At 40.7% G+C, this 15,327-nt stretch overlaps 1 protein-coding gene across 3 annotated transcripts in view; it reads left to right on the top strand.

The window, feature by feature from the left end:
- LOC121519983 (phosphatase and actin regulator 1-like) overlaps positions 1 to 15,327 on the top strand; it is a 127,965-nt gene that overhangs the window by 85,669 nt on the left and 26,969 nt on the right. For all 3 annotated transcript variants that reach the window (XM_041803143.1, XM_041803144.1, XM_041803142.1), the window contains exons 3-4: positions 10,236 to 10,316; positions 14,884 to 15,087. In XM_041803143.1, the coding sequence (XP_041659077.1) occupies positions 10,236 to 10,316; positions 14,884 to 15,087 (285 nt within the window). The remainder of the gene's footprint in view (positions 1 to 10,235; positions 10,317 to 14,883; positions 15,088 to 15,327) is intronic.

A 15,327-nucleotide genomic window follows, 5' to 3' on the forward strand; every position in this document is an offset into this window, starting at 1 on the left:
CTTTTGTTTGGAATGCATTTTTCTCCCACTTATTACCCGACAGGTTTAAAGGCAGCCTTGTCATTGAATAGAAATTAGTTTTCACCAGAAATGATGTCAATAAATGTACAGAAAGTCCTGCAGAAAATCCAGCACTGGTTTTAGATCATCTGTTTAGGCTATCAGCCAGTCAGCCAGTAGTTGGGGGTCTTCAGTCAGTAAGAAACAGTGTCGGTCATTGATAGAGGGATTGGGGAGTAATTTTTCTTTTTCTTCATTTTTCTTGTTTATTTAGTGATGGACCACAAGGTCTTGTTAAGGCCAATCAATAATAAATTTCCACAAAAAATTTTGGAGTTTCTTGGAAATTTTCCCTTTTCAAAATTGACATAAATTCCCTAAAATTTCAAATAAATCACCTAAAATTTCTACAAAAAATCTTTAACAAATTTATAAAGTATCACACAAAAACTACCTCAAAATCTCTTTAAATATTCCCCAAATATTTCAGTGAAGCTTTATCATAAAGCCTAATATTCTAATAACAATTTCCCCAACAATACCATCCTGAAATCTAGGAAATCGCCCAGAATTTTGAGGCAAATTCTCCCTGAAATTCCACATCAGATTCCCCCAAATTAACAAAAACATTCTCAAGAAATTTCATGAAAACTAGGGAACTTTCCCCAGACATGACAAACCTCCCCCAAATTCCCAAACAAATCAACAAAATTCAGAAAAAATCCAAAATTTACATAAAAATAATTATAATTTTGTAAGTAAATTCTCACCAAAATTCAAAAACATTGCTCAAATTTCAGTGAAAATGTCCGATGATTTCCAAATTTCCTGTATTCCAATGAAAATGTCAAAAAAATTTTCAAGCAAATTTTCCTCAAAACATGCAGACTCTCCAAAAATATACAAAAAAACCCCAAAAATTTCCATTAACTATACTTTAAAATTTTTAAGCATTTCCCCAATATATTAAAAAAAATCTTCCAAAGAAATCCCTGAAAATTTCATGGTAGATTCTCCTAACATGTGGAGCAAATTACTCTAAACTTCATCAACAATATAAGTGGAGTACAGTACATGACAGCCCCCAAAATAAACAGCTATGATCTGCCCTACAGCAGTGTAGTCAATATACAGATCACACTGTTTTAAATGATTGATAAATGAGAAAGAATTTGAAAATATTGTAACAGTACTGTGTTAATTGGGCAATAATAATAATTTAATTTAATTTACTTGAATAAGAACATTTGTAAGTTGTCTTGTAAACATTTTCTGAGAATAACTGTGTATTCTGTGCCAAAAAAATCGATCTGATCTGTTGCTAGTATGAGTTGGATTTTTAACTGTTGCCCTGACAAGAAGTAACTTTTAATGGCACTTTCTGAAGGGATATTTTGACATCAGTAATCTCCAGACTTTGTCGAATATGTACGGAATTAAACAACAGAAAAATACATATGACAATAATAACTTTATTAATATAGCCCTTTAGAATTGAATGTTGCTTTAACAGATAAAGCAAAGACACGAACTCAGGAATGGATAAAATATATTAACAATTAAGTCTTGCAAAGAAAGTCTTGAATCAAACTAAAAGTTGTAACAAACTGAAGCACAAAAGTCAACAAAATCAACACAGCTGAAAGGAATTGGAATGGCATGGTATGGTCCATGAAGATTAAATCACAGTACAGTGATTCTGTGATGTGTTTTACATTGATATATTTCAATGTCATACTTTGATGCTTTATGCTCTGATCAGCAGAGAAATGTAGAACAGCCCTTTAAAGGTGAAGAGCAGAATTGTTGTTCACTTGTCAACATTAATCTCATAACTTCTTTCCACCTCTGGTGACTTCTTCTTCTTCTACTTCCACTTCTGTTATCCTGCTGCCAACTTCCTGCTAATCCTCTCATGTCTCCCCATTCATTTCTTAACCAGAAGGAGTCATTGAGCAGTGGTTAGTGCAGTTACCAGTGAAAAACTGAAAAAAAAAAGTTTGTTTCTGCAGTATTCTGTCTTCCTTTGACACCTACGCCCACAGTCATGTTTTTTTAGGCATGAAAAATAACGTTACAGCACAAGTTTTTTTAATGTCACACAAAGACATTTATACAAATTTCAGGCATTTTTATAACCATATAGAACAGATTCCCATTTTCAGAGTTCGACAGGTTTGACTTTTTATTTGTTTTCTTCTGAGCAGGCCTGCCCACAGACTTGGCTGTGCCCCTGAAAAATCTCAGTGAATGGGCCCAGCCCAGTTGTGATTTATTGATGATATCAGTGTGTGTTGGATCAGTAGCAATATTGTTGGCACTGTTTCTACTTCATTTTGGAGCTGAAAAGTGTGTGCAAAGCTTTTATTGGGTTGTAATCTTGAAAAGATATATATTTATGTTACTGGGCACATTTTCCTGCCAACTTTATCACTTTTTGGGCACCTTTTGCCTCCTTCAACCCCTTTTTCCACTTTTTGCCCACTTTATAACCTGCTTTCACCACTTTTTCTGCCTATGTTTGGTACATTTAAGCCATTTTGTCACTTTTTTTTAAAGATTTATTTTTGGGCATTTTATGCCTTTATTGACAGAGGAGGATAGTGGACGGAATCAGAAACCGGGAAGAGAGAACTGGGGAGAGAACAGTGCCACAGGCCGTATTGGAACCTAGGCCAACTGCGTTAAGGGGATGTGCCTTAAACCACTAGGCCACCTGCCTCCCATTTTTGTCACTTTTAACTCCTTATGCTGCCCATTGAGCCTCTTTTTGCCCTTTTCAACCTATTTTTAACTCTAAATTGTCACTTTTATCATTTTTTTTAAATAGTTTTTTGGCATCTTGACCTCCTTTAACCCATTTTTGCCACTTTTGACCCATTTTCTCTTTTTTTTGCCTACATTTGCCACAATTACCCAATTTTTTTACAACTGTTAAACACCTTTCCGACACTTTTTCCTTCCAATTTTTGCCCTTTTCCCTCTTATCAATCTCTTTTTTCCCACTTTTATCAAATTTTAACTCCTTTAACCCATTTTTGCCCTTTCAACCAATGCTTGCCACTTTAACTCCTTTTTGTCACTTTTTTTGGCTACTTTTTGCAATTAATTAATCATTTTTGCCTCAACCTTGTCTCAGATTCCGTCCATCTTCTCCCACTTATCCGAGGTCGGGTCGTGGGGGCAGCAGCCTAAGCAGGGAAGCTCAGACTTCCCTCTCCCCGAGGCGTTCCCAGGCCAGCCGTGCGGCATAGTCTCTCCAGCGTGTCCTGGGTCTTCCCCAGGGCCTCCTCCCAGTGGGACATGCTTGGAACACCTCACCAGGGAGGCGTCCAGGAGGCATCGGATCAGATGCCCGAGCCACCTCATCTGGCTCCTCTCAACGCAGAGGAGCGGCTCTACTCCGAGTCTCTCCCAGATGGTCAAGTGTCTCACCCTATCTCTAAGGGAGAGCCCACCAACCCTGCGGAGGAAACTAATTTCAGCTGCCTGTATCTGTGATCTCGTCCTTTCGGTCACAACCCACAGTTCATGGCCATAGGTGAGGGTAGGAATGTAGATCAACCGGTAAATAGAGAGCTTCGCCTTTCGACTCAGCTCTTTATTCACCACGACAGACCAATGCAGAGACTGCGTCACTGCTGACGCCGCACCGATCTGCCTGTCAATCTCCCATTCCATTCTTCCCTCACTCGTGAACAAGACCCCGAGTAACTTGAGCTCCTCCACTTGGGGCAGGATCTCATCCCCAACCTGGAGAGGGCATTCCACCCTTTTCCGACTGAGGACCATGGCCTCAGATTTGGAGGTGCTGATTCTCATCCCAGCTGCTTCACACTCTGTTGCGAACCGTTCCAGTGAGAGCTGGAGGTCACGGCCTGATGGAGCCAACAGAACCACATCATCCGCAAAAAGCAGAGAGCTGATCCTGTGGCCACCAAACCAGACCCCCTCGACGCCCTTGCTGCGCTTAGAAATTCTGTCCATGAAAGTTATGAACAGAACCAGTGATAAAGAACAGCCCTGGTGGAGTCCAACCCACACTGGAAACGAGTCTGACTTACTTCCGGCAATGCGGACTAAGCTATGGTACCAGCCGTACAGGGACCGAACAGCCCTTATCAGGGGGTCCGGCACCCCATACTCCCAGAGCACCCTCCACAGGATTCCCCATGGGCCACGGTTGAATGCCTTCTCCAGGTCTACAAAACACATGTAGACTAGTTGGGCACCCTCCAGGACCCTACTGAGAGTGTAGAGCTGGTCTGCTGTTCCATGGCCAAGACAAAAACCACATTGCTCCTCCTGGATCTGAGGATCAACTATCTGACGGACCCTCCTCTCAAGGACCCCTGAATAGACCTTTCCAGGGAGGCTTAGAAGGGTGATCCCCCTATAATTGGAACACACCCTCCGGTCCCCCTTCTTAAAGAGGGGAACCACCACCCCAGTCTGCCAATCCAGGGGCACTGTCCCTGATATCCATGCAATGTTGCAAAGGTGTGTCAACCAAGACAGCCCTACAACATCCAGAGCCTTGAGGAACTCAGGGCAGATCTCATCCACCCCCGGGGCCCTGCCACCAAGGAGCTCTTTGACCATCTCGGCAGCCTCAGCCCCAGAGATAGAAGAGCCCACACCTGAGCCCCCAGACTCTGCTTCCTCACTGGAAGGCGTGTTGATGGGATTGAGGAGGTCTTCGAAGTACTCCTTCCACCGACCCACAACGTCCCGAGTCGAGGTCAACAGCATGCCATCCCCACCATACAAGGTGTTGACAGCGCACTGCTTCCCTCTCCTGAGACGCCGGATGGTGGGTCATTATCTTCTTGAAGCCGTACGAAAGTCATTCTCCATGGCCTCTCGGAACTCCTCCCACGTCCAAGTTTTTGCCTTGGCAACTTCTGAAGCTGCAAACCGCTTGACCTGCAGCTACCTGTCAGCTGCCTCTGGAGTCCCACAAGCCAAAAAGGCCCGATAAGACTCCTTCTTCAGCTTGACGGCATCCTTCACTGACGGTGTCCACCAGCAGGTTCGGAGGGTACCGCCACGACAGGCACCGACCACCTTACAGCCACAGCTCCTATCAGCCGCCTCAACAATAGAGGCACAGAACACGGCCCGTTCATACTCAATGTGAAGTCTCAATGACACCGTTACGCTGCTCTGTCATTTGAGGTTTTTGAGCCGCACTTTGTCTGGTCCCTCACCTAGGACCTGTTTGCCTTGGGAGACCCTACCAGGGGCATGAAGCCCCTGACAACATAGCTCCTAGGATCATTGAGACACGCAAACCCCTCCACCACGATAAGGTGGCAGCTCAGGGAGGGGTGTCTCAGATTCTTCTACTTTATTTTCAGGCCTCCTCATGTTTGTGCACATTATGGCGTAGCTGTAGTCTTTCCTAATAGTTTAGTTCAACGGGCCCATCCACATTGTTAACTTTAACAAAACAAGTGATTCTGCATTTAGAGAAGAGGGTTTTGAAAATTGTTATATTGTACTACAGCAAAAAGAAGTTAAAAAAACATTGTTGATTTGGAAAGAGTGGTTAATACCCAGGTTAAATATCGAATGGTTACCACCTGAACATTCACCTTGCTGACCTCCATTGGCCCCTAATTTGGCAGGGCCCCAGGAAAACTCTCCCTTTTATATCCCCTTATGTGCAGCCTTGCTGCTGAGACATTATTAATAGAAGCTCTGTTTTTAAATTTTAACAAACACTGAGCATACACAGGTGCAGAGAAGTGAAATATTTAATGCCTGACTGCCTCATCAAGCCTCCGCTGCTTTGGAGAAACAATCTGACATTTTGTCCACATTCACCCTAAGCCAGATGAATACTTCATCACTGATTCTGGGTCACCTCTTCAATGAGTCTATTTACTCTGCCCTTGATGTACTAACTTGACCTAAAGATAAATCTGCTGCCTCTGATGGGAGGGAGAAAAAAATAATCACTTTTCAATGGGGCTGCCAGCATTAGCATCCCAAGTAGCATCATGTGGTGCAATTTCCTTTCATTTCACACTCTTAGATTTACAGCTTTGTAGGGTTTGGGTGGAGAGAAGTCTGTGTGACACATTGGTGATATTTTGGTCACATATTTTTTTTCCTCTAAAATGTTACGCTGCTGAAATAACTCCTGGCTTGGAGCTGATCGTAAACATGCTTCTCCTCTGAAACGTCTGAAGTGTAGAGTGATATTGAACATCTGGTATCCTGGAGGATTTCATAATGGAGCGTACTGTTTGATGATGACTTGCTCTGCTGTGTTTTCTGAAGCACAGACTATCTGAATTTCTCCCCCTGAAGGCCTCCCCCGTCTAACATTTGTACCACTCTCATTTGTGTTTTGAATTTTGGACTCTCAGCAGTTGGTTTTAAATCCTCTGTGTTCTGACCAAAGGCAAGGAAAAGAGAGGTCAAGCTGTCAGTATTTAAATGAGTCCACGCTGAGGATGTATTAGCATTGAACACAGCACCCTCTGCTAGCGCTGGGACAAGACTCCTGGGTCGTATGTAAAGCACACATGGCACAATCTGTGATCTCTCCTCTCAAGAAAGTGCTACAGAGAGCCCACAGGGATATTTCTGTGCAGTGTGCTCAAGTGTTATTACTAACATTAATTTCACATTCCAAACTGGTTCCTATGCAGGGGTTGATTTTGAAATGACTCTGATGATTTTTTTATTCTGCCTGCTGATAGGAGATGTTAAGTGCCTCGACTTCAGAAGCTATAAATAGACACAAGCCTCAGCTATGGGACATGCTTCCCTGTGCATAATGCATTACTATCTGAGATGTGTTGTTGGAGTATCTGCTCCATCTTTTATCTCTTCTTAATCAAGACCCAGATTTTAGTTTGACGTGTTCAGAGGAGAAGTTAGTTTGCTGATTGTATAACAACAAAATCCAGACTAGAAAATCATGTTTTTTCTCTTTTAGTTGCACATTTTAGTTTTATAACCTATCAAAGTGTCTACAATTAAAATACAGGCAATGAAAGTAGGAACACTGATGCCCTTTAGATAGACAGACAGTGCCTATAAAATGTCTTTAATGTCAAAGTGAAAATAGATTTCTACAAAGTAATATCAATTAAATTAAAATATTTAATGTAAAATAAGTGACTGCATTTAAGTCAGTATTTAGTAGATGCACCTTTGGCTGCAATCATAGCACTGAGTCTGTGTGGATAGGTCTCAGTTGGGCTTGCACATCTGGATACTGCAATTTTACCTCACCTTTGCAAAAGTGCATGGGGATCAGGCTTGAACAGCCCTTTTTAAGTCCAACCACAAATTCTCTTTTGTATTGAGGTCTGGGCTTTAACTCCAGAGCATTTACCTTGTTGCCTTTAAACCATTTCTGTGTAGCTTTTGCTGTGCGCTTTGGGTCATTATCTTACTAGAAAATAAATCTTCTCCCAAGCCGTGGTTCTCTTGCAGGCTAAATTAGATTGTCTTCCAGGATATTCCCACATTTTGCCTTATTCATTTTACCCTCTACCTTTACAAGCCTTCCAGGGCCGGCTGCTGAGAAGCATCCCCACATTACGATGCTGGCACCACCGTGCTTCACAGTGAGGATGATGTGTTTGTGGTGATGTGTAGTGTTTGTGTCTGCCAAACATGGCATCTTGTCTGCTGGTCAAAAAGCACCATTTTGGTCTCACCAGACCAAAGAATTTTCTCCTGCTTGACAATGGAGTCTCCCACATGCTTTTTTGTAAACTGTAGTCCAGATTTGATATGAGTTTTCTTCAACAGTGACTTTCTCTTTGCCACTCTCTCATAAAGCTTTGACTGGTAAAGAACTCGGGCAACAGTTGTTGTATGCAGAGTCTTGCTTGAAACTCTCTCAAAAGTCATAGGTGTCTTGGTTGGCTCTCTCACTTGTCTCCCTCTTACACAGCCACTCAATTTGTGAGGACGACTTGATCTAGGCATATGGGCTGATAGGCAGAATTACACATGTGCCGTTATCCTTCCATTTCTACAGGATGGACTAAACTGAACTATGGGGTATTTTCAGTGCCTTGGAATTTTTTTTGTATCTGTCCCCTGACTTACACTTTTCAGTAATCTTTTCTCTGAGATGCTTTTGAGTGTTCTTTTGTCTTTTGTCACATTTTTTAAAACTCAACTTGCTTCTATTCACCGCCCCTGATAATGAAGGTACTCTAGTAAATGGCTGTAATACTTAAGCCACAAGTGCCATACTTTTGTGAAGCTCCTTAAATTAAAGCTGAAAGTCCGCACTTCAGTCACATCTAGATTGTTTTATTTCACATCCATTGTGGTGGTAAGATGAAGAAAAAAGTGTCACTGTCCAAATACTTAAAGACCTAATTGTGTGCATCAATAATTGTCCTAAAACAATAGAAAACACAAGAGGACACTGTGTCACAGCGTTACCCTTTGTGACATGTTACCTCATTACACAAACAAGGGCATTATAGTTTTTTTAGTTAATCCACATAGCCAAAAATACTCCACAGCCCACCTAGATTAAATCCACTGCTAAAAATAGTCCCAAACAAAAGCCCTGCCTTGCAGCTTTAAAAGGGTATTATTGAGCCATTCAAAATAAGATTAAAACATACTTTTGGGAGCTGCTCTAAAGGGATAATCATTCAGAAATAACAAGTTGATGGCTTAGCAACACAGACATAAAAGGAAGGACAATGAAGGTTGTATTCATTAATGTGTTTTTAATCTCTGTTTCACAATTTAGATTTTTATGGCAATTATTCTCAACATTTCTGTATTTAATCAGGATTAATCTCACATTTTTGTGTTTTTTAAAATTCCTATTCTTTGCATTTAAACTGTTGATTAATTTTGGATGTTTGTACTGTCTTAGATGAAGGGCAATTGACTTTCTCTTTTAGATAAAGACCAGCTTTTACTGTGAAAGAAAATCAGGAACTCTTGGCAGAACAAAGATTATGGTATGGACTTAACCACAGAAAAAGGAACTTGTTATGGATTGAAAAGGATATGAGGGAATAGTAAAAAGGTAGATGTTTGATGTCAGATGGTGCAGAGGTTTTTTTGCTTTTTCACTGAGCTGAGTTTTTTTTTTAAGTGAATGAGACATTAAAAAGAAGTGGTGTACTTATTTTACATAGCAGTGTGCTGAAGGGGACAATAAAGCATGCGATTAATGCTATTGAAAAAGGGGAAGGACTAATCCTATACCTTCATTAATCACCATTAATGCTGGCAGCCCTGGTGTATATGTATAGGGAGAAGTATAAATGATGTAAATCATTGCCACATGCTACAGTGCTTGTGTTACCAAAGCTAATTTTCAATACCCTCTTCAGGCAGGCTTTATAAATTGCATAATAAACAAGAAACAGCACAAAACTAGATGACTTGGAGTCTGAGTTTTAGTTTAAGTCTAAAGTGACCTGAGTCTAAACTTTGCAGGTAAAACATCTTGACCTCCTGACAAGAGGAAGCTGTTTGCCTTTTATCAGCCATGATCCTGGCTACTGTTTGGTGCATGTCTTACCCCATTTTCTCTCCCCATATACAGTATACTGTCTCTCTTCAGCTGTTGTGTCAAAATAAAGGCAGAAGCCCCCCAAAATAAACTTTAAAATAAGAGTAATGCCACAAATATTTTCATCCTCACAAGTTAGATACCAACTTTTGTCATTAAAGGACTTTAAAATCTACCTCAAACTAGGAACGCACAATATTATTTATCTGCATATCAGTATTGGTAGATAATAACTTAAAAAGTTAATGGTCACATTTTTATTGTACAGAGCTCACTGTCAGCAGATCGTTACAGCGCCACTTTTAGCTTCAAAAATGGCAGATGACACTTGTTTTCTCTGCTAATATCAAAGATAGCTTTTGTATATAATGCATGTGAAAGCCGAAACACTGACTTTTAGTTTTTGACTGCTGAATGTCTATATTTAAAATGAATACTTATCATTTATAGTAGAGTGAAATGTTTGTCTTGTTTTCTGTCTGTTTCATAAACAAGCAGACTGTCACAGTAAGAGTAAAAGGTAAATTCTGACATAGGAGTAAATCGATGTTCTTTACTGTAAACAATTAAAACCGATACATCCACATTTTGGATATTGACAAAAATCCAATATCACACATCCTTTAATATATTTTTGAATATATTTGATAAAATTATTTATTGAATTTCCATGATCTGACAATGCCTCTAATGCTATTCTTCTTGACTCCTTTAGCTTTGGAGAGGAAGATGTCAATGCGACAGAGCCGAGACGAGCTGATCAAGAGAGGAGTGCTGAAAGAGATCTTTGAAAAAGGTGAGCTGGTGTTCTCTTCACACAGTCTGACTTTACAGTCTCAGTTTTAAGTAGAATCTGCATAAAGGGTAGACGTGGTGCTCTAAATTGGAGGGTCTTTAGTTATTCATCTCCTCATTAATCAGCAGCCTGTGAAGTGCACTCTTTAAGATTTGGCACGGGGCATCTGGAGATATAATCTTTCATTATAGGAATTTTGTAGGGCTTTCTAAACTCTTTGATCTTGATTTGATGTGCCTCAGACTCAGAGATTCAAAGCTGGGGAGTACATTTCAGCCTGACAGCGGGGTGCTCCGTGCCTCGGGACATCAAAAACAAAGTTGGCGAAGCTGAAAAAGTCCATTGACTCTTGCCAAGATGTGAACAGGGCAAATGAGGATTACATTGTCGGGCACCAATTGAGCTTTTTGGGGTATGTTGAAAAGGACAAATACACTTTGAGTGGTGTCAAAGCCAACACAAGTGCCTTACAGATAGAAATAGAATAATGTAATAACAGAAAGCGCACCACTTGGACTGGTTTCACTTTAAGTAAAAAGATAAAATCTGATCAACTGAATAGCTATGCCTTCCTATTTTTGCACTACAAGTAGGCTGCTACTCCTAAGACTGCATATTAATGAGTTCTGGTGTTCTCAATTTTCCTGCCTAGTGACAACCTAGTTTCAACAATCAAAACCACTTGTGTGCACATCTTGATAAATCAGCAGTGGATATTTTTACATTTACTACAACCATGAATGTCATATGTTCTGTCAGTGCTTACATCCCCTTCATCATTCTGCTCTAAAATAGATCTTGGGGCAGAAACAGTAGGAATGCTGTCCAGGATAAGGAGTATGGTTAAACCCTCTTCTCTTACTGTTGGCTTGATTTCAATCTGCTTTTAATGTTCTTCACCTTTGACCAGCACCCCGTGTGCCTGGGTTTAGTGAGGCACTCTAACACCCTCCGACTTAATAACAGCCCACAAACATAATGAACCACACACATAATACAGATTTGCAGCTTTTAAAGTAATAATCCCACGTACGTAATAAACCACCCACAAATAGTAACGCAAAGTAATATTTGCCAGGTACAAATATAATACATAATTTCCTGCGAAGCTAATAGTTATTGCATTTGCAGGCAAGGTAAAAATCTCCAGCTGTCAACATTGTAAATATCTGGGGTGGTGGTGGCCTGGTTCCACCCCACAGGTAAATAATTGATGACCCTTTGCTACCCCTTAAGCCTGGGCCCTGTGTGAGCACTCCAGTCAGATTGTTTCTACTGTCTAACTAAGGCACATCATGAAACTTCGTCTCCCAACAGGATGCAGAGGACTCTGCTGGGGGGGCAACATGAAGGACAGGAGCTTACACTATAGGATAGTGTAATATTTGGCCACACCTGTTAATAAGTGTATAAAATCAAGCATGTAGCCATGCAGTCTCCTTTTGAAAATATTTGCCATACAAAATGGGTCGTTCTTAAGAGCTCAGTGACTTCAAGTGTGGTACTTTGATGATGCCACATTGGTAAAAAGATGGTTAGTGACTTTTCAATTCTTCTGGATACTTGACCATCAACTGTAAGTGATATTATTAGGAACTGGAAGCATTTAGGAACAGCAGCAACTCAGCCATGAAGTGTTCTGTTATTCCATGGCTGAAAAGTTCTGAACTTCCACTGACATTAGAGTAAGTTAAAACTGTGCGGTGGAAGCTTCATGGAATGGGTTTCCATGGCTGAGCAGCTGCATACAAGCCTCACATCAACGAGTCCAATGCAAAGCATCGGATGGAGTGTGGAGCAGTGAAATCATGTTCTGTGGAGTGGCGAGTCATGCATCTCTGTTTGGCAGTCGGATTGGGGGATGCTGGGTGAACGTTACCTGCTTGACTTGATTGTGCCAAATGTGAAGTTTGGTGGAGGAGGGGTAATGGTAATAATAATAATAATGTTGCTGTTTTTCAGAGTTAAGGCTGGGCCCCTTATCTCCGGTGAAGGGTAATCTTGGTGCTTCAGCATACTGAGACATTGTAGACAATGCTGTGCTTCCAACTTTGTGGCAACAGTTTGGGGAAGGCCCTTTTCTATTACAACATGACTGTGCCCTGATGCACAAAGCAAGGACTATAAAGACATGGTTTGATGAGTTTGGTGTGGAAGAACTGTCCTGCACAGAGCCCTGACCTCAACCCCATCAAGCACCTTTTGGATGAACTGGGATGTAGATTGCAATCCAGGTCTTCTGGTCCAACATCAGTGCCTGACCTTATAAATGCTCTACAGAATGAATGGGCACAACTTCCAACAAAAAAAAACTTTAAAATCTTGTGGAAAGCCTTCCAAGAAGAGTGAAAGCTGTTATGAATGATATTTTATGATTTGTAGAGGAAACACTGAGTAGTAGGGGTGTGACGAGATCTCGTGCCACAAGATCTTGTGAGATCAAAACGCCACGAGATTCCTCATCGTGGAAAAATCCATCTCATGAGATCAATATTGTGCAGACACTTGGAGCAGCAGCTTTCCTTATTAAAAACAATACCAAACTGGAAATTATAAAAGATCACAAAGATGTCCTGGACACTTTATAATTGTTGGTGGGAGAGCTAATAAGGAAACGGAGCGGATCCGTGACCCATTAAGATCAACAGTCTAACCCCCACTCCCTCCTTAGCGTATGCTACTTAAGTCTGCACATGATCTGCCTATGCATAATTTAATCATAGCGGTCCGAAATGATGAAATGCTTCTGCTGGAAACCTGTACAGTCTCCGTGAGGAGAATACAGCATTTGTTTAGTCCGTGTATGAGCGCAAACTCACTAGTGCCGGTGTATGTGACTTTGTAACCTTGAGTCAGTTGCTGCTTCGTCATGTCTCCTTCTCATCTCAAGTCTGTCAGTCACTCATCCATCAGCTGTTGGCTGTGCTTTCTTCAATCAGAAGCTCAACATGTGTACAGCAACGAGCCTTTCTTTACTCCAGCGATAAACTTAAAAAAACAAACTCTGTTTGAGTGTCATAGAACCCATTGTTAGCTCCAAAAAGCAAAGTTCTAGCTGCAGTTAAATGCACCATGTTTGTTGTCTGACAGCAGCACGAGCAGAGACACACACTTGATTACCAACGCACACACATAACGCTCATTTGTGCATTGTGTCCAACACTGTCAAAGCTCATACGAGAAAAAACGACCACAAAACGATCAAATAATCTATTTCTGTAAATTACAGCAAATGTGTTATTGACAGAAAGATTTCTTTTGAGTGTTTTAAATATGGTTGTACTTAAAGAGGATGAGAAATAGTTTAATTTTACTGATGCAGCTCTTTATATTTCAATTGGTTGTAGACGGTTTTTAAAGTATTTTCAAAATAATCTAAATGCTTTTATTTTATAAAATTAAATATAATATTAAACATATTTATGTAATTGTAGCGATGAGTGCATAGTGTAGTAAAATAAAGATGTGGTAGACTATTAAAATGAAAGGTTTGATGTGAAGAGCATTAAAATGTACAGTTTAGAGTTCAGACAAGACAAACTGTGTGTAAGCATTGATAGCTTATTCAGTACAAGAGTAGTTAGTTTAAACATTTCTGAATAGACCTGAATGCTTTGTGATTATGACTTTCCTCAGTTTAAAGGACATATTATCAACTCGTGCAGTTTTTTTTCCAAAATTAAAACAAAAGTGTAAAATCTCGTCTTGTCTAGTGTCTCGTGGGCCCAAATCTTGCCTCATCTCGTCTTGTGAGATTAGTGTCTCGTCACACCCCTACTGAGTGGGCAATTGCATTTGTGGGTAATGTGTTACTCTTGTGGGACTTTACATTAAAAGCTGTAGATATTTATTATGTTAGTGGTTTATTATGTGCATGGGCGGCACGTATCACCACTTACTTGGATGTTTAGAAGTCAAGGATACAGAGCTGGCCAATTCAATTGAATGTAAAGGTGGATCTTTTTTCATGGGGATCCTTTAAAATGAGTCAAAGGTTCATTTGCATGACTACTAATACCCTATGACATTCATATTTTGAGATAATAGTCAAAAAAGATAAAAAATAATTCCATTGAGAACCTTATGAAGGTTAATAAAATCTTAACTGTCCTAATCAAATCACTCTGAAGGAAGCATTCTTGTGATTTTCGGTTAAAATGTCTGCTCAGTCTTCTAAGTGACGTGTGGGAAACTAGTTCTCAATACAAAAAAAAAGCATTGTTTGTCAGAATATGTGAGCAGCGTTGTGAATTGCACTGTCAGCCCTAAAATGTGATCATGCAAAAACCATCAAAAGGCTCAGAGCTGTAACAGAATTGAAAAAGTCAAAAGTTTTGTCAGACTGCACAGACTAACACTGTTTCCTGGTCTGGTTTGTGCTGATAAAAGGCTCCTGGGTCGTTTTCCAGTCTCAGCTCCTGAATCCCTGTCCCTCCCTCCCACTGTATTCAGACTTGACAGCCAAAGTTCATGTTCAACTTTGTTTCAGCTGTCTTCTTTTGAAGTGTCTCTGTTGTGCAGTCAAATATATTTTCGACGCCTGTCACATTGTGTCTTTTTTGTTTAGCAACCGTGGAGTTTCGATCCTCGATGGATGGTGGAGTCTGCACTCAGGAGCCCCCCATTAAGTCCTCGATGGTTCTGCCCACCAAGAAAACCATCACGTACCCAGGTGACCATCAGGATACCCCGGCCAAGCCTCCTCTGTACCACAAACAGCCTCCTGCTCTCCCTCCAAAGCCTTTCTCTAGGATCCCAAACCATAGCACAGGTCAGTGCTCTAACCAAATCCTACAATCACTGTTTATCTGATATTTTCAACATTGTGACGTTTAACTAGAATGATTTATCTCTAAAATGAAGCTACACTTAACTTTTGCATATCTGAGTTGTCACACATGTGCCCAGGATTATGGTAGTCTCATTAAACTCCCCTGCCGATAGGTCATCTGGGCCCTCTTTGTCGTCGTCAATCTGTCAGTCGCAGGGAAGTAGCATTACCCTGGCCTAA

The sequence above is a fragment of the Cheilinus undulatus genome, linkage group 13, assembly GCF_018320785.1.
Source record: "Cheilinus undulatus linkage group 13, ASM1832078v1, whole genome shotgun sequence".
In the NCBI taxonomy this organism is placed as follows: Eukaryota; Metazoa; Chordata; class Actinopteri; order Labriformes; family Labridae; genus Cheilinus; species Cheilinus undulatus.